The sequence below is a fragment of the Dermacentor silvarum genome, chromosome 2, assembly GCF_013339745.2.
Source record: "Dermacentor silvarum isolate Dsil-2018 chromosome 2, BIME_Dsil_1.4, whole genome shotgun sequence".
Lineage (NCBI taxonomy): Eukaryota > Metazoa > Arthropoda > Arachnida > Ixodida > Ixodidae > Dermacentor > Dermacentor silvarum.
In genome coordinates, this window is record NC_051155.1 from 3,739,751 (window position 1) to 3,759,108 (window position 19,358).

Sequence of the window (19,358 nt, forward strand, 5' to 3'; positions counted from 1 at the left end):
CAGGACATGATTAGCCCGAAGGCACTCCTCAATTAAATTCTGTCGCTTATAATCAACCACTCGTTATAAAAACATCGTTATATTGTATTATAAGACAAAAGAAAATGCTACTCGACCAGTGTTATTTTATTTTTAGAAAAGAAGGCCTCATTGACATTACATCGTCGACAACAATGCGGGCGGTCGAAAGGTTTCATATTGCAAAACTCTGCGCTGCCTGTGCTTTCGCGTTTCAGTAGTTACGTTGTCGCGTAGAGCTGCGCTGGTTTTGCTGGCTCGCGAAACTCGCAAAAACTGCAAGTGGCAGAGATTCCTACTTCCATGCGATGTCGCGGGATGCCCCAATGAACCACGCCACTCGACCAAAAGCAGCTATGACGGCGCATAATACCGGCCATCTGTTGGGTGCCGTTTTACTCACCGATGGCAGCAAAGGGCAGTGATGGCGCATGCAACGTCACCGCTCCCCAGTTGGTGTGGCGGGAGATTTGAATTGCCATAAAGGTATTCGGACCCTTCAGATGCAATTTTCTCATAAACTACGGTAAGTCATTTCTTTGCACAAAACAAGCGTTGCGAGGTCTCTGGAATGGCATCTATACAGTGCCTGTCGACTTACTATTTGCCTTTAGTGTCCCTTTAAATATCTACTCAGACAAGATTGTCTAAATGTTGTGAGGCGGGTTTGATTTCACGGAGCGTCAAATTTTTTTTGTGACTGAAGACACGGTGGCACACAGCAATGACCCAAGTTGGCATGAACGAGGTTAGATAATGACAAACAAACTGCAAACTAGGTGAAGTTCCCAAAGCATGCTACAGTGAAACCATTTGGATTTCACAGGGCAGAAAATATGTCGAATTAACAAAATGTAGAATTATCGATGCTTTCAAGAGAACAATAAATGAAGGCACACTACATCAAATGCCTTTATTTACTGAATGAATGTACAAATCCTGTTTGCGTCACCATTTTCGTTGTTGATACCATTGCGAACATACGAACTTAGCTTTGTGGGTACGTGCTTTACTACTGTTGTGGAGCAAAAAATTTGGAGTGTCTAAAGAAACGTTGGGTGTATGCGCACTTACTTTTTATATGGTGTGTGCTGTTATCGCCTGCCTGTGTTCGGCGTGTGACGTCACGACAGATAGCTGGGCGACAACTGCGTGCGCCAAGCTACTTTTACCACGTGATGATCCTCAGAGTCTATATTATCGGCCAGCACAATAAAGAGGGGTTCTTTCCTTTCGTCACCTAGAGCACAGCTCGTCGGCTGTTTATTCCAACACCCATACGCGTCGCACTCATTTGCAGTGTCACCACTTGGTGTCAGAAGTGGGTGGTGCTCAACTATCTCGCTGAGGCCGTGGGCGGCAGCATTTCCAGAAAATGGCAAACAAGCCCGCAACGGTAATCCCGGGGCTACAGCAGCCACCACTGTTGGACTTTGACAAAACGTCAGAGTGGCCGGCGTGGATCGACCACTTCGATGACTACCGCTTCGCCACAGCTGTCAACGAACGTTCAGGAGAGGCCCAGGTACGCACGCTACTTTACACAATGGGACGCCAAGCCGCGAAGTCTTTGCTACATTTGGGCTGACCGACGAAGAAGCAAAAAGTTATGATGTGGTGAAGCAGAAGTTCGACAGTCATTTCGTCAAAGAGCGGAACATTGTGTATGAAAGTGCCTGCTTTCACAGACGCCAGCTACGGCCAGAAGAATCGGTGGATCAGTTCGCAACCGCACTTCACGTGCTGGCAGACCGCTGCGACTTCGGGGATATGAAGAAGAGACTCATCCACGACAAGTTTGTCGTCGGTCCCCAGGACGCGAAACTATCCGAAGCCTTGCAGATGGATCCGCAGCTGACATTGGCTACAGCGCTGGCCAAGGCTCGCCTCAAGGAAACCGTACGACAGCAGCAGCAGAGCCTTCGACCGGAAGGTGTCCACATCGGGAGCCCGCCAGAACTTCAGGACCAAGGCGTCATCGTGGACGCCGTGGGCCACCAGAAACGCCCGCAATACAATGGGGGACGGTGCTCCTACTGCATCGGCGACACGCACCCGAGGTCGACGTGCCCAGCCAAAGCTTCCAAGTGCCACTACTGTGGTAACAAAGGACATTTTGCGAAAGCCTGCCTCAAGAAAGTTGGGTCAGCGCAAAGAAAGGTACGCGTCTCTGCTGTCGAACATGGTACCAGAGAAACTTTCATTGGCGCGATTGACGCAGCCCGGAAAGCGCGCTGTGTGCATGTTCTCGTAAACTCTGTGCCTATCCTTGCTAAAGTTGATTCGGGTGCAGAAGTGTCGGTTCTACCTTCTACATTTCCAGGATTGCCCACCCACCTGGATAACACAGACGAGGTACTACAGGGGGCGGGCGGCAACAAGCTCAATGTTCTAGGCAAATTTGACGCAGAGATTGCGTGGAAAGGGAGGACTGCCCGTCAAACGTGCTATGTCGTTAGCCCTCTTCGCGATGTACTTCTCCGGCTGCCAGCCTTAGAGGCTTTAGGTATCGTTAAATTGCCGACTCACTTACTGCAGACAAGCAACGGTATGAGACACTTTTTCCGCGCATGGGTCATAGTCTAGGCACTCTCCCAGGGGAATACACTATCAGGCTACAACCGGGCGCAATTCCAAATGCGATTGCCGATTCGACTCATGGAAAGGCTAAAGCACGAAATCGAGAGACTCGTGCGCATGGGAATAACTAGAAAAGTAGACGGCCCCACTGATTGGTGCGCAGGAATAGTCCTGGTAACGAAACCATCGGGGGAACTGAGAGTATGCGTCGACCTGACAAAGTTAAATAAGTGCGTTGTTCGTGAGCGCTTCACGCTACCTACGGTCGATCAAGCATTAGGCTCTCTGGCGGGTGCGAAATGGTTTTCGAAGCTTGACGCCTTCTCGGGGTTCCATCAAGTCCGACTAAGTAGGAACTCTGAAGAACTAACTATGTTCTTGACTCCATTCGGGAGGTACTGTTTTACCAGACTACCGTTCGGAATCACGTCCGCTCCGGAGTATTTCCAGAAAAGGATGTCTGAAATCCTATGTGGCCTGCCAGGTGTTGTCAACATCATGGATGACATTTTAGTGTTTGGTGATACGAAAGCCCAGCACGACGAACGTTTAGGTGATGTCATGTCACGCCTAGCTAGCGCAAACGTGACTCTGAACAAAGAAAAGTGCCTGTTTGGCGTTAATAAAGTGAAATTTTTGGGCCATATTCTGAATGAGAATGGAATTGAGCCTGATCCAGCCAAGGTCAGCGCTATTAAGAACCTAAACGCACCGAAAAATGTCACCGAACTGAGAAGCTTGCTCGGTATGGCCAATCACCTAGGTCGCTTTCTGCCTCACCTGGCGCAAACTACTGCTCCGATGCGTGCTCTTTTGCACAAAGATAGCGAATGGGTCTGAGGGTGTGACCAAGCAAAAGCGCTGAACGAGCTGAAAGGGCTAATTTGTTCTGCGCAGTGTATGGCCATGTACGATGCAACGCTTCCTACCATCCTTTCAGCGGAGGCATCCTCTTTCGGACTGGGAGCTGTCCTTTTTCAAACGCAGAAAGCCGGTCACCGTAGACCAATAGCTTTTGCGTCTCGATCCCTCACGAACACAGAACGGCGATACTCCCAGATAGAAAAAGAAGCGCTAGCCCTGACGTAGGCAGCCGAAAGATTTGACGAGTACATCCGTGGCCTAAACGTTACCTTTAAAACTGATCACAAGCCTTTAGTATCGTTACTGGGCCAGATGGCCACTGATGATATGCCCTCTCGAATTCAACGCTTCCGGCTACGCCTAATGCGCTATCTTTTCAGTGTCCAGTACCTTCCCGGCAAATCGCTAGTCACAGCCGACACCCTTTCGCGGTCCCCTGTTGCACGCAGCGATTCTGGAAAAGGCTTGAGTGTGTCAGATATCACAGCATACTCTAAGGCGTGTTTGCTTGGCTTGGAAACGGGAGACAATTTTTTATCTTGAGTGAGAGAATGTCAAATTAATGATCCCGTTTGCAAACACCTGCGCAGGCTGTGTAAAACCAATTGGCCAAGGAAACCGAATGTTCCTTCTTTCCTCATACCTTACTGGCAAGATAGAGCATGTGATGGTCTCTTGTTGAAAGGAACAAGGCTTGTAATCCCACAGTCTCTAAGAAAGGAAGTGCTGTGCAGACTGCATGATGGGCACCAAGGTATCGGGCGTTGTCACAGTGTTGCTAAAGGTTCTGTCTGGTGGCCAGGATTGAGCAACGAACTGGTACAGTTCGTGAATCAGTGCACTGTTTGCGCACAACATGCCCAGCAACTAGCCGAGCCCATGATCGCAACCGCAACACCATCGTTTCCTTGGGAGAGAGTGGGAGTAGATCTGTGCGTAATCAACGGCCAGGTATACCTTGTCGCCGTGGATTATCTTTCACGTTACCCTGAGGTAGCCATTCTTCCTTCCACAAGGTCTAGAACGGTCATTGATAGACTGAAAAGTATTTTTGCTAGGCATGGAATCGCTGAGTGCGTGGTGACCGACAACGGTCCTCAGTTCGTGGCTACTGAGTTTGAACAGTTTGCTGTGTCATACGGGTTTCGCCATGTCACCGTGAGTCCGAGGCACCCGCAGGGCAACGGGGAAGTAGAGCGAATGGTTCAGACGGTTAAGCACCTCCTTCTAAAGTCTAAAGACCCTTACCTGGCATTGTTGGCTTACAGGTCGACGCCCGGCATTCTTGGGGTCAGTCCTGCGGAAATACTTATGGGTAGGCGACTGAGGACAAGAGTCCCAATGCTTCCACTTCATCGAAATCCGGAAAAAAGCAGCCCGAAAAAAGTCGTGGCTAGCGACCAGAAGGTCAGGCGGCGGCAATGCTGCTACTACAACCGACGTCATCGTGCCAGACGGCTTCCCAGGCTAGAATCAGGTGACCTGGTCTGGGTGACAGACATGCAATCCAAGGCCACAGTCATCGCACCAGCACCAAAACCGCGGTCATATGTAGTGCGAACAGACGACGGCGTTGACCTCCACCGAAACAGGAGAATGCTTAACCGTCTCCCAAAAGGAAGGGCGCACACGGAAACTATGGAAACTTACGAATTTCCAGAAAACGCAAAGCAGCCGAGCGCGGCACAATTGGCTCATAGCCCAGATGGCTCGAATGCAACAGATTCAGCGGTGCCTCCTACTCGCCCTGTGGCCAATGGTGACCCCACTAGCACTGTAACGCGGTTTGGTAGAGTGGTTAATAAACCCATGCGACTGGGCTTTGATGAGTAGTGGTTTCATGTTTTGTTTCTTCTAGTACTGCATATATTCTGTACCATGTATCTGCGCATGTTCCTGTGTGGTGAAAAAAAACCCATAAGACTGGGCTTTGATAAGTGGTTTGGTGTTTTGTTTTTCTAGTATAACATATATTCTCTATCATGTATGTGCTAATGTTCGTGTGCTTGAAAAAGAGGGATGTGCTGTTATCGCCTGCCTGTGTTCGGCGTGTGACATCACGACAAATAGCTGGGCGACAAGTGCGTGTGCCAAGCTACTTTTACCACGTGACGTCCCTCAGAGTGTATATTATCGGCCAGCACAATAAAGAGGGGTTCTTTCCTTTCGTCACCTAGAGCACAGCTCGTCAACTGTTTATTCCGACACGCATACGCGTCGCACTCGTATGCAGTGTCACCACACATAAAAAGACACATAAAAAGAAAGCTCTTCCACAAAGCTTCGCAGTACTTTGCACAGTGGTTAGAATACATACCCAATCTATCACACATGCGCACCTTACTGGTAACACAAGTGCTAGGTAGGATTCTGCGCAAACAAGAGGAAAATCTAAGTGCTGTAGCTCACTTCGATGGCCTGTGCCAGTGCAGCTGATGGCTCACTATTCTAATCAAAGAGGCATCTAGAAGTGGCTCTAGATGTTAAATACGTTATACCGGGTGCACAAAATGTATTTGAGGACACTACTTGGAATCATCATAAACATTAACGTTCTAGTTCAATCTTTGTGCACACCAACCCCTCCATCAACTACCGTATTTATTCGAATGTAAGGCGAAGCTTTCCCCCAGAATTTTCGAGCCTCGAAGTCACCCCCCCGCCTTATACACTAATTTTTCCTTTAGGTGTGGCTTCACGGCAGCGTGAATTTCGCCTTACAGTGTGGCTTCACGGCACCACGGTGCGCGCTGCCGTAAAGCCACACTACAAAGAGAAATTCGCGCTGCCGTGAAGCCACACCTAATGGCAAAATTCGCATAAATCCGCACTCCACGTGTTGAAGCAACCTTTCCCCCCTATTTCAAATTTTGGCTGTGTTAGTAATTCAGTATTTCAGGCAATCCCTGCCGAGTCTTGATAATCCGTCGGCTACTCTGTATAACCTTATATTAGTGTGCATACTCAAGTTCTTTTTCTTGAGCCCCGCAATTGCACCCTTGTCTTATAATCGTGACCGCCTTATAATCGAAGAAATACGGTATCTAGCAGATTTATTCCACGGATCGGCATTCTGTCTGACGCTAGAGATGAAGCAATAAGTTTCTGTAGTCTCCCTACATGCTGACCACAGTGACTTGGAGATCGCACTTACTGAAATGTCGCGAAACCCTTTGTTTTTGGCATGAGGCAAAAGAGTTTTTGGTCAATATACAGTAAACTCTCAGTTGTAGAAACGTCGATTTAACGAATAGTTGAGAATAATGATCTTTTAGAAATTCCCCTGCCATTTTCCTATGCATTCTACGCAAAAATCTTTCAGTTAAACGAACAATAGGTGCTTGAGGCACCACATGGGAAATGACCGCCATGGGAGCGGTCCAGACATCACTTATTTTCCGTGCTCACGTTGGTTTCGACGGGAATTCAGGGCGCAGGCTCCTTTCCCTAGCGTATTACCCCTGAAGGAAGCCGAACGCCAGGCCGGGGTACGCTTGTACCCTTTTGAACCAGTGGGTGCCCGGCGGCGGTGGGAATCGAACCCACAGCCTCCCGCAGCCGAGGCGGGCGTTCTACCACTAGGCCACGGCTGCGATGGCCTAGTGGTATAGCGAATATTTTAGTTAAATGAACAACATCCAGCTGGTGACAGAGGTTTGTCACCAGTAGGACAGCAACACTTCGTTGAACACTTCGTGGAGTGTGACAGTGAGTTCGTTACCTGTGCTGAACTATCAGATCTGGAAATTGTTTCCAACGTTCGTCCCGAAGAAGAGTACGACGAGGACGATGCAATGGCAGAGGCAGATTCAAATCCTGCAACTCTAGCCGAGGCCTTGGAAAGTGTCTCAGCTGTGCCAGAGGAAGCGCATACTCTCTGGAGAGCTTTGTTACTTTTTGAGCTTTAAGAGCACCAGTGCAAATGAAAATTAGATTTTTTTTTTCAAAATGAGATAGGCAACTTACGCTCTATAAACCATAACTCCATAAATTGCATTTCACCCATTTGACTCTATGTCTGCTGTGCCCCATGCTGTTCCATATTCTAGTGAATATCATGTTTAGTGAACTTTCAGTTAAGTGAGCTATTTCCTTGGGTCCCTTAAAGCTCACTCAAGTGCGAGTTCACTGTAATCTGTGGAAAGAACAAATAGCCACAGCCAGGGCCATTCAGGCGATTGAGTTTCTCCAAAAGGTGGGCGTCACGATGAACCCTGAAAAAGCGATAACAGGCATTGCGAAGCGGCTTCCAGTGGCAGAGATTCACGCTTCCTATGCACGATTTCACTGGGCATCACTGCTAACAGATTTGCTTGCTCCCCCAGCGCCTGCATGACCCAAGGATGTGTGGTTGTGATCTTGTGTTCACCCTTAATGTAGCTTTCTAGTTCTGAATGTACGCGGCTATGCATGGCAGGCATCACTGAGAGGGAGACTAATAAGCCACCACACCGGTGAATAATAATTCATTAGTGAAAAAACAGCGCGAAATAAAGATGGATGAGAGAGGAACACAGCACAAGCGCTGACTGCCAACAACAGTCGAATCTCGATAATTCGAACTCGAAAGGGCCTGAAAATTTCTTCGAATTAAAAGAAGGACATATTTTTCAAGTATTCGTGCACCATAGCACGATGCACGAACGGTGCAAGTCGCAAAATATCCCGGCGCGCAAGCGCACAGCGAGCGCGGGCCACGGGACTGCCCACACAGGCAAACGCTCGCTTCCCAATCCCAACAGAAGACGAAACTTCAGGGAGCGGGTGGCGCCGGTACGGCAACGAGTGCGCACGGAGACCGTCAAAGGTGAGGGAGGAGGGTGGCAGGGAAGTGGATTTGGCCTCGGCAACTCCGCCGCTTCGGTGGTGCCCCTCGCCCTCCCTCTTATCTCCATCGTAGCTCCCTCCCCTTCGATTGTCTCCGTGCGTGCCCACCGCCGTGCCGACGCAAGTTTCGTTTCCTGCCGTTATCGGGAAGCGAGCATTTGCTGGCGTGGGCAGTTTCGTTGGCCGGACTGGGCGTCCGCTGCTGCTTCCCTCTGCGCAGCAGCTGCAGCATACAAGGTCAACACGTGACTAGAAAATACAGGAAGCATAAAAAAGAAGGGCTCACTGCCATTTTCTCTGCGTGGCTGAGACGTCGGCACTAGAGTGTACTAGAATATGGTTGTCTAGTACACTCTAGTCGGCACGTACACGCGTGTTCCGGCGCGATGCAGAAACGGCGACCTTGCCATGTGAGAGAGGGTGAAATTTATGCCACGGTTTTTTTTTTCCTCCGCGCGCAGCATTGAGGGGTCTCTATTGAGCTTTTGTCCTATGAGCAATGCCAGTCGGAGACGCCGTCGCTTGATTTGGTTTGGCGCGCTGCTAAGAGCATTGTCGGTGCGCGGTATGTTCGAATTAATCGTCACAAATGCTTTCGCGTTCAAATCACCAGGCATTTTCGCCTATTGGAATACATATAACTTTGACGGGACCACAGCGTCAGTTCGAATTAAGCGTGTTCGAATTAACGAGATTCGATTGTACTTGGGTTTATTGTGCTCATACACAAATATACCTTTGACAAAGGGTTCGTGGGGAGGAGAAGCTATCACGGGACCAGCATGCATCAGTGCTCCTTCAATTACTCTCACTGACAAAGAGCTTATGTATCTCCGCCACTAATCTGTTTGGACATTTTAGTTTCATTCTTAAGAGTCTACTTTTTATCACTTGACGCATGCACAGATAATGTGCATGACAGCTTCCTCTCCCCAGGAACCCTTTTTCAAAGGTATATTTGTGTATGAGCACAATAAACCCACAAAGTTGGCAGCACTTGTCCCACGTTGTCGTACTTGCTGAAACCAATGAGAAAGGTCAAACGTACTTCCATAAAACACTACGCAGTCAGTCTAACATACCTGTAAACAAAGTTGAAGGGACATGTCGGACGTAGCTTTAGCCACAGCCCATAAAATTAGCAGGTCTCAGCTTCACCGCAGTGCTGCATTTGAAAATGATATTGACACGTATACATGTTTACCTTTCACCGGTGGTCGCTTTCCACCGGCTAACAAATGTTAAACGTTATCGCTCGGCGCAGGATGCGCCTGTATCGGAAGTTTCTAGAACGTTATCGATGCTTTTTTCCGTTGCCTGTTTTCACCGACGCTTATGTTATCTGACTGTATGACCGACGCGAATTGTCTAGAACTTTCTGGAAGACACGCGGGCATCAGGGATTAATCTGGAACCTTCGATGACTCAGGTATAAAAGCCGACGCGTTTCGCCGCTGATCAGATTTTCGCCGCTATCGTTGTACTTTGAGTGTAGCTTGCTTTTGTGGGCACAGGTTCGCCCAATAAACAACCAGTTTTGTCATACAGAGTTTTACGCCTGTTTTCTTTACTGTCACTACTACATGACATCTGGTGGAGGTGCTAGTGCATTCATGCAGCGAACGACCCCGCAAAGCCGCGATCCAAGCCCCAAACCGGAGGACAACGCCAACATCGCCAAGGACCATCGAGCAAGCCGTCGGCAGCAAGGACTTCTCACGGAGTACGGACTTCTTCCCGAGAAGACCACAGCGATCAAGGCCAAGTCAACGACCCCAATGGCAGCCCCAGCGTCCCCCATCCTGCTCCAACAACCTCGGCAGTCACCGACCTTCTGTGGATCATCGGCTGAAGACCCTGAAACCTGGCTGGAGACATACGAGCGGACCGCGACGTTCAACAAATGGAGCGACGACGACAAGCTGCGCCATGTCTATTTTTCGTTGGATGACGCTGCTCGGACCTGGTTTGAGAACAGAGAGACCACCTTGGTGACGTGGGACCTTTTTCGTGAGAACTTCGTGAGGACCTTCACGAGCGTCGTACGAAAGGAAAGGGCAGAGGTTCTCTTAGAAACTAGAGTGCAATTGCCGAACGAGAGCATCGCAATCTTCACGGAGGAGATGACTCGCCTCTTCCGCCACGCCGACCCCGACATGTCTGAAGATAAGAAAGTTCAGTTCTTGATGCGGGGTGTCAAAGAGAAAATATTCGCCGGATTGATGCGCAACCCACCCGAGACTGTCGCCGAATTTCTTTCCGAGGCCACAACGATCGAGAAGACGCTTGAAATGCGTGCCAGGCAATACAACCGCCATGCCCTGACCAACTACGCCGATGCTCAAGCACTAAGCGCCGACGACCTGCGCGAGACCATTAGAGCAGGTCGTTCGCGAGAAGTTGCAGAAGCTCTTTCCCGGGTCGCAACCTCAAGTGGCATCAATCGCCGACGTCACCCATTACGTAAGGACATGCCGAGACTGTCAGCGACACAAAACATCGCCGACAAGGCCAGCCGGACTTCTACAGCCGATCGAGCCACCTCGCCGACCGTTCCAGCAGATCGGGATGGACTTACTGGGGCCTTTTCCGACGTTGACGTCCGGGAATAAATGGATTGTCGTAGCTACAGACTACCTCACCCGCTACACCGAAACAAAAGCCTTGCCCAAAGGTAGTGCTGCCGAGGTAGCCCGATTCTTCGTTGAGAACATCCTCCTGCGTCACGGTGCCCCAGAAGTCCTCATCACCGACAGAGGTAGGGCTTTAACGGCAGAACTAACTCAAGCCATCCTGCGATACAGCCAGATAAGTCATCGCCGGACCACCGCCTACCACCCGCAGACGAATGGCCTCACCGAGCACCTAAATAAGACCATCGCCGACATGCTGGCAATGTACGGCGACGTCGAACACAAGACGTGGGATGTCATCCTTCCGTACGTGACCTTCGCATACAACACGGCCATGCAAGAAACGACGCACATGGCGCCGTTCAACTTGCTCTACATAAGGAACCCGGCAACGACGCTTGACGCCATGCTACCGGACGTCACCGACGAAGAAAATCTCGAAGTTGCCACCTATTTGCAGCGTGCCGAAGAAGGTCGACAGCTCGCCCGCCTGCGCATCAAGAACCAGCAGAGAACCGACAGCCGACACTACAATCTTCGACGACGCTACGTCAAGTACCAGCCCAGAGACCGTGTTTGGGTCTGGACTCCGATACGCAGACGAGGACTTAGCGAGAAACTCTTAGGTCGCTATTTCGGACCATATAAGATCATCTGACGTATTGGCGCACTGGACTATGAGGTCGTGCCAGACGGTATTTCGCAATCACAGCGGCGCCGCGCACGACCTGAAGTCATCCTTGTGGTGCGTCTTAAGCCTTTCTACGCCCGCTGACGAACTTAGGTCCTTTGTTGGTTTGTTATTTTTGTCCCTTTCTGTACGTGTGGTTTTATTTTCGCTTTCGTCTTTCTAGCATCGGGACGATGGTTTTTAAAGGGAGGGTATTGACGCGTATACATGTTTATCTTTCACCGGTGGCCGCTCGACTGAAATTCGGCGCTCGCCCGTTGCTTGCGAACGGAGCGCACGCGGCGGTAGCCGGGCGGACATGGGAGGAATGCACTTTGCCCTCTCGCGGTTCTCGCTCTTCTCTAGCGACGCGCGCGCCCACGCGGGAAGAGGGAAAGTATCCGGCAGGCGAGGAGGACACTCCCCTCGCGGAAAGGTAAAAAGATATAAAAGAGCGCGACCGAGAGACCCCCGGGCTCTCTGACCTCGCTTGACCTACCTGCCGATACGAATTTACCCGCTGAAACCCGTGAGTGACCTCGTTTGCGTGACTACCACACGCGACGAGGCAAGCCTATTTTATTAGTTGTTATACAGAGCGGACTTCCCTCTGCAAGTGTGTTTTATTGCCCACAGCAATAAACATTGTTGAGTTGGCTCGCTTGTTGCCTTATTCACCCGAACCGTGCGTAGCTGCGATTACACGCGCTAGGGGTTGGGGAAGACCCCCACATTTGGCGCTACCAACGTGGTTCGAATTCGGCAACACGGCGAGTCTTTTTCTGTTTTTTTTTGGAGCTAGGACTACTGAAGTTACAGCAAACAATGGCGACGGGCTTGTCTGACTTTCCAGATTTGTTCATGTTGTCGGAGGTCGCGGAACATAATCAGAGGCCTAGTGCTAACGCGGCGGCAGCTTCCGAACAAACCGGTAGCTTTGATTATGAGTGTTTCACGCGGAACAGTCGGGATCGCGGAAATGCCACGTTGGCAGGGTTTAGGCCTGAAAGTAGGCCTAACACGCCAAACACCTCGCCGCTTCGTCCCGCGGACTCAGGGGCACATATGCCTCTAAATAGTTCAACGCAAGCTGCGGATGCGTCCGAACCTTCGGGCGGTAGTATTCCGTCAAGCGAAATAATGCTGCAGAATGCGCTGCAAGTCATGCAGAGCTTAGCCGGCGCCCTGCAGAACACAATGCAGGCCCCACCGCAGAGCGAGCGACCACGAATTAAGGTAGACATGCCTACCTATAGTGGGTACCACGATCGCACTAGTGCAAACGAGTACCTCGACCGTCTGCAGTATTATCAGCAAGCAACAGGGCTTTCAGACGCCGAACTTCTCGCGCGCGTGGTCTTGCAAAATTTGTAGCTTCGTCTCAAGCGACACAACCTTGTGCTTTGTTGGCGACATCTTCTAAATCTGGGCGGTCCACTGCTTCGCAGCTGCTTCCACGGCGCATTTCCATGCTCGGTGCGAGACAGATTGTAGGAAGGGCAGACGGCTACCTCTTCACTTTTCACTTTTTTTTTCTCTCTTTCTCTGGGTGTGTAAGGAGCACAATCGTGAGCGACGCGGATGCGAAGCAGCTGGTGCCATTCTGAAGTGCACTGAGCCAACTCGCGATTATCTCCATGACTATCGCGGCTTTCGCAATCGGCGCTTGGGTGGAACCTTGTGCTTTGTTGGCGACATCTTCTAAATCTGGGCGGTCCACTGCTTCGCAGCTGCTTCCACGGCGCATTTCCATGCTCGGTGCGAGACAGATTGTAGGAAGGGCGGACGGCTACCTCTTCGCTTTTCACTTTTTTTTTCTCTCTTTCTCTGGGTGTGTAAGGAGCACAATCGTGAGCGACGCGGATGCGAAGCAGCTGGTGCCATTCTGAAGTGCACTGAGCCAACTCGCGATTATCTCCATGACTATCGCGGCTTTCGCAATCGGCGCTTGGGTGGAACCTTGTGCTTTGTTGGCGACATCTTCTAAATCTGGGCGGTCCACTGCTTCGCAGCTGCTTCCACGGCGCATTTCCATGCTCGGTGCGAGACAGATTGTAGGAAGGGCGGACGGCTACCTCTTCGCTTTTCACTTTTTTTTTCTCTCTTTCTCTGGGTGTGTAAGGAGCACAATCGTGAGCGACGCGGATGCGAAGCAGCTGGTGCCATTCTGAAGTGCACTGAGCCAACTCGCGATTATCTCCATGACTATCGCGGCTTTCGCAATCGGCGCTTGGGTGGAACCTTGTGCTTTGTTGGCGACATCTTCTAAATCTGGGCGGTCCACTGCTTCGCAGCTGCTTCCACGGCGCATTTCCATGCTCGGTGCGAGACAGATTGTAGGAAGGGCGGACGGCTACCTCTTCGCTTTTCACTTTTTTTTTCTCTCTTTCTCTGGGTGTGTAAGGAGCACAATCGTGAGCGACGCGGATGCGAAGCAGCTGGTGCCATTCTGAAGTGCACTGAGCCAACTCGCGATTATCTCCATGACTATCGCGGATTTCGCAATCGGCGCTTGGGTGGAACGTGCTGCACAGTAATGGCAGCAGATATGAACTCGCGTAGGATATGAACTCACCCCGTCTCGGCATTGTTCCTTTAAGGGGAACTTAGCAATGTAAAGCTCATGCTCAGTCTGCATGGGTAACACTGTCCAGAAAGCAAAATATGGATTGTTGTATCCAACATGCAGTCATAACATATCGTTATTTTTTTTTTTTCATAGCCCTAATGCATAAGCAGATACCCTTTAAGTTGACTCACCGCTATAACCGATGTATCGTTATCTGTGGTATAGTTATAAGTGGACTGCACTGTGTGGTGGAAGATGCACTATTAGCTCAGACCAATCAGCAGCGTGGAAGAGAGCTCCTGTCAGCCACCACGGCACAAGAAACTTGAATCGTCTGTGGACATAAGACGACCATAAACGTGAGCGAATGGTTGGCAGTAGCCCAAGGACGGCTACAGGCCAGCCGTAGTGATGAACGCCATCCGTGCATGTCAGGTGCCCAATGCAGCATAACAAAGGCCCTGGACATCATTGTGCTACAATGAAACTTACCTGAATTTGCTTTCACATACAACAAGCAAAGCCAATGAAGGCTTATGCTTGTAATTGCGAGCTCTTCAAGCACGCAGCTTACAATGGTAGACCACCTCTTTTACAGCCTTGGAAATGCTTACCCACATCCCTTCCCTCCCTTAGGTTGTGTGTGCAAGCGGCTGAACTTCAGCAACCTAGATGCACTGACATAAATCTCTGGTGCAACCAAGCAGATCTTGCGTGTAGAAGAATGTCATCAAATCCTAGCTCCATAATTACAAGCATTTGCTGAAATCACAAAACCCTTTCGTAGCAAAGATGATTATCACATACCTGGCCATGGGCAGGATTGCTCGGTCGTGGGGGAAGTCCCCGTCGCACTGGGCCACATACTCAGAAAGCACGCGCAGCACGCGCACCATGCGAGTGGCACTCTCGCGGGCAGCCCCGTCCCCCGCACCGAGGGCACACACCGTGTCGTAGGCCGCCTTGAGCCGGTCCATGCACGACTGCACCATGTCCTCGTGAATATCAGTGCGCGAGCCCTGTAACCGGGGCCCCAGGTTGGTGTACGTCTCCCGCAGCAGCTCAATGGCTCGGTCAGCCACAGCATCCTGCGCATGCAGCACCACGCGCCACAGGTAGTCGGCCCCCATCAGCTCAAGGTCCTCGAGCAGGTGCGTGCGCCGGCGCAGCAGCAGCCGCCCTTGGCGGCAGTTTACGGCACGGAAGAAGCGTTCGAAGCAGCGCAGCCCGCTCTCCGTCAGCAGCGCGGGGTCCAGCTGCAGCACATTTTGCTCAAAGAAGTCCTGGTTGATCTCAGGGTCGAGGTCGGGCTCCTCGCCCATCAGTTTGGAGAACCACTTGAAGCAGGCCTCCCGGTCGGTCGGGTACACGGCGTTCTCGGCGAGGCAGTGCCAGATCTGCTTGGCCTGCGCCGCGCACAGCCACAGCTGACCATCCTTGAGCAGGAAGCGCAGGAACTTGAGCCGCTCCTGCACCTGCTGCACGTGGCTGTAGCGGCTGTCCCCGTACACTTGCGTCGGGTCGGGCCGCTCGGCCAGCAACTGGCGTGCATGCGCCATGTAGGCCGAGAGCCCGTCCGCCACCAGCACAACAAGCGAGTGCTGTTGCTGCAGCCGATTGATCACTTCGTGCCGGTACAGGGCTTGGCCCCCGGGTGCCGGCCCACCCCCGCTGCCCGCTGCCCGAGCGGGCCCCAACGGGGCCTCCGAGTACAGGCCAGCCACCTCCTGCATGTGCCGCAGTGCCGGTAGCGCCCACTGCGGGTCCTGCCGCAGCTCCTGCAGCACAACTCTCGCGTCAGCTGCTGATCTGTCTTATATGTCTTATGGCTCTGCATGTACAGTAGACCCCTGTTAACTCTAATGTCTCAAAATATTGTTTAAGTTGACATGTTTTTTTTTCCCACCACGGCATCAACATGTATTCGCACCCCTCATCTTGAAAACATTTTGAGCCGTACCTCTGGATATTTTTAAATCTCGACTTAAAATTACCATGCAAGAGGCGACGGGGCAGCTGCACATGCACTCGCCAGGCAGCAGCACACGATCACACTGGCACCACGCTTACTAGCCAAGCCAGATGCCGCACCAGGCCCACTTCTTTCTGTCTATCATCGCTCGTGCGTACTTGCTTGGCTGCTCCCGGCCACTTTATCGTTGCCTTGCACAGCCGCTGTGAGCCGGGAGTGGGCTTCACTTAACCTCCGCTTATCTCAAAATTTTCGCCGGTTTTTACTGCTTCTAGTTAATGGGGTGTAATGAAGGTCCTAAAGATGTGACAACACTGTATTTCAGCAAACTGTCATAATTTGTGCTTCACGTGAAATAAACAACCTTACATGCCCAAACTAAAACAGACGGTGCACATCAGTTGCTCTAAACACACCAGGCTCACTGGATGGTGCCAGCTTTAAATGTGATTCCCACCTGGACACATCGGTCCAGCCAGAGGGTCTTCTGGGCGTCCCGGTCCTGGGAGCAGCTGTAGTCGAGTATCTTGACGTGGAAGCTCAGGGCGAGCTCCATGGTGTCGGTGGGCACCTCGCGGCTATGCGCCAGGTTCCACAGCAGCTGGAGCACCTTGTGAGCCATGAGACCCTCCTTGTCGTCCTCGGCCAGCCGGCGGATCAGCTCGAGCAGCTTCTCTCGCTGGCGCTTGGCAGCGCTGGCCCAGCTGGCCTGGAAGCGTCCAAACAAATGGTCCAGCTGCTCGGGCGAGAAGTCCCAGGCCAGCTTGGCGAGCAGGTCGTGCACGTTCTGCACAATGGCCTCGTGCTTGCCGTGCTGTGCCGCCCACAGGTCGTCCAGGTCGGCCAGGGTCAGGGCCTTCTCCTTGATCACAAAGCGCACTATCTTCTCCAGCTTCTCCACATACTGCAGAGATCAAGCTCACATTCTCACCACAAGGTGTAGCTACTGCAAAGTACACTGCACTGCCAGCCAATTATTCCATAAGAAGCACAGTGGCCTCGCACACACACACACACTTTCTTCTTGTTTAAGAAAAAAAAAACCATGCAGTTCTTTAAAAGAAAATGCGAATTTTATTTGTTGGATCCACTGGAGAAAGTGACAGAAAAGTACTATAAATGAGAGTGCTGCGATGATGAGACACAGAACTAAAGGACCCATAGAAGTGCTCATCCACATTTGGATTTTTATTATACAAAAGAGAAATATGTAAAGGCACACTGTACGTGTTAGCATGAGATTAGGCCGTGGACCACTACACTAGACATGGCCACTACAAAAGCACAATTTTCTCAACTTCCACTTGAGATTTCCCAATATTTCTACAAGTGACAACAAAACAACTAGGAATCAATAAGAAAAAAAGCCGTTGGAAACTTTGACCTCCTCAACAATTCTAATTAGTGAGACTGTACTGAAAGGGGTCAATCAGAGTGGCAGGCAGCGTTTCCCTTGCTGCCCATTGTGGGATGAACCCCGATTGCCTGATATAGCTGAACCTTGTTACGATGAAGTTGCATGTGACACAAATATAGCTTCATTATATACGATGTTCATTATAGGCACATTTCTGTTACACTGTAATAGCGGTGAGACAACATCCATTTACTTCCTTATACCCGATTACATTTTTATTGAGGTTTATCTGTACCGTTAATAGTGCAGGGAGTTAAAATTTCAGTAACATCGTTAAGGGTGTTGCCACTGTCTTCAAGAGCTGCTGGTCTTGTTTGTACATGTGGCCTATTTAACTTATAACTAGGGAATTCTTGATACCATTTCCATTTTTTGACAGGCACGTCTGCTGGGAGAACCGTTCATAGCCGGCTTAATAGCTCGTACTGTCCAACCCCCGATCCCGAGCTAATGAAAAAAAGGCATTGTAACGAAAGCATCCGTGAATAGAAAATGGAAACCTCGGGTGCATACGCGTGCAAAGCAGCCGCTTGTGATGGACACCACGTGACAGCAGCAGCGCCCGTGAATCACCCTGCACGGAAGAGTGCTATCCGAACCCCACACAGATCTACAAAAGCAGCAAGCCTGTGCTCAGGTGACAACAGGTGTAGCAAGTGATGCACCCATATTATCAATTGTGCATACTCCCTATGCATACACCACGAAATGCGTCGACAGTCCCATCCCCGACAATGCAAGTGAAGGCACCACCTGTGCAGGACTTTCCTGCAGTGCACAGGTGGACACGTGGTTGTGGCACCATGCTGTGAGGCACTGGTGACTCAGTGGTGGGCCCCCTCCAAAAGCTTTGTGGCTCATGCTGTGCTTACCTGTGGCTGATGCAGGCTGTCTCGCAAAACAATCTGCAGCACCCGGTTCTCCTTGATCCACTCCTGCAGTGAGCAGCAGGCAATTCAGCAATGGCTGGATTCAAAAGCTCATGTCGTATTTAAGGCAGAGAGTTAGGCTAGTTGGAATTTAGACAAAGACATGTTCCAGCGTGTAAGAAAAATGAAAAGAGGTGCAGAGACAAAAGGACGACAGAAAAAGTAGAGCACTGGTCTTCAATTGTATTGACTTTGAAAAGGACGATGGCACGTCACGTGATTACACAAAAGGCACATCTTGGTACATGCCGACAAAGAAGGGTCAGAAACAATACAGCTTGCATAATGCCACTATCAATTCCACAAAGCACGATACCGCTTGTCAAGATAGTCGAGCTCTTTTTTTCACCAAAGGAACAGAAGGAACACTGACGCAATTGTCAGTATCGTTTGATATACGAAATGCTTCATGTATTTTTCTGCCCTTTTCCACTTCGTATTTCCTAAGAACGCATGTGTTGTCAAATAAGGGCGGGCAAGGGCACCTGCTGCAGTGGACAATCACCTGATCCCACCAAAGCCTGGACCTGTACCCGGTGCTCCCTCAACCTCTCATTAACATGCGCCCCTGTCAGGCCCACATAGCACTTTCCACATGACAATATAAGTGGTGTTATATTAATATGTGAAGGCCCTAGCACCTTTTTTATTATTTTATTAATTGTTTGCTATTGCCCCGACGCACGCGTGTCCAAAACCAATTAGCTGGTGAAGTACCAATTTGACCTGCCTAGGATGTGAGCGCCATCTGGATATCATTTTTGCAAGTACAGTTAAACCTGCTTATAACGAACCTCCATATAACGAATTCCTGGATATAACGAAGTTTTTCGATTCCCCGCCGTTACTCCATAGAAGCACATGTATTTGAGACCTCTA

General features: G+C 50.6%; 1 protein-coding gene across 1 annotated transcript in view; it reads right to left on the reverse strand.

Moving 5' to 3' along the window:
* LOC119441288 (probable ubiquitin carboxyl-terminal hydrolase FAF-X) overlaps positions 1-19,358 on the reverse strand; it is a 540,581-nt gene that overhangs the window by 387,712 nt on the left and 133,511 nt on the right. Inside the window, 3 exon segments of the mRNA XM_049661116.1 lie at positions 14,969-15,939; positions 16,591-17,037; positions 18,423-18,485. Of these exon segments, the coding sequence (XP_049517073.1) occupies positions 14,969-15,939; positions 16,591-17,037; positions 18,423-18,485 (1,481 nt within the window).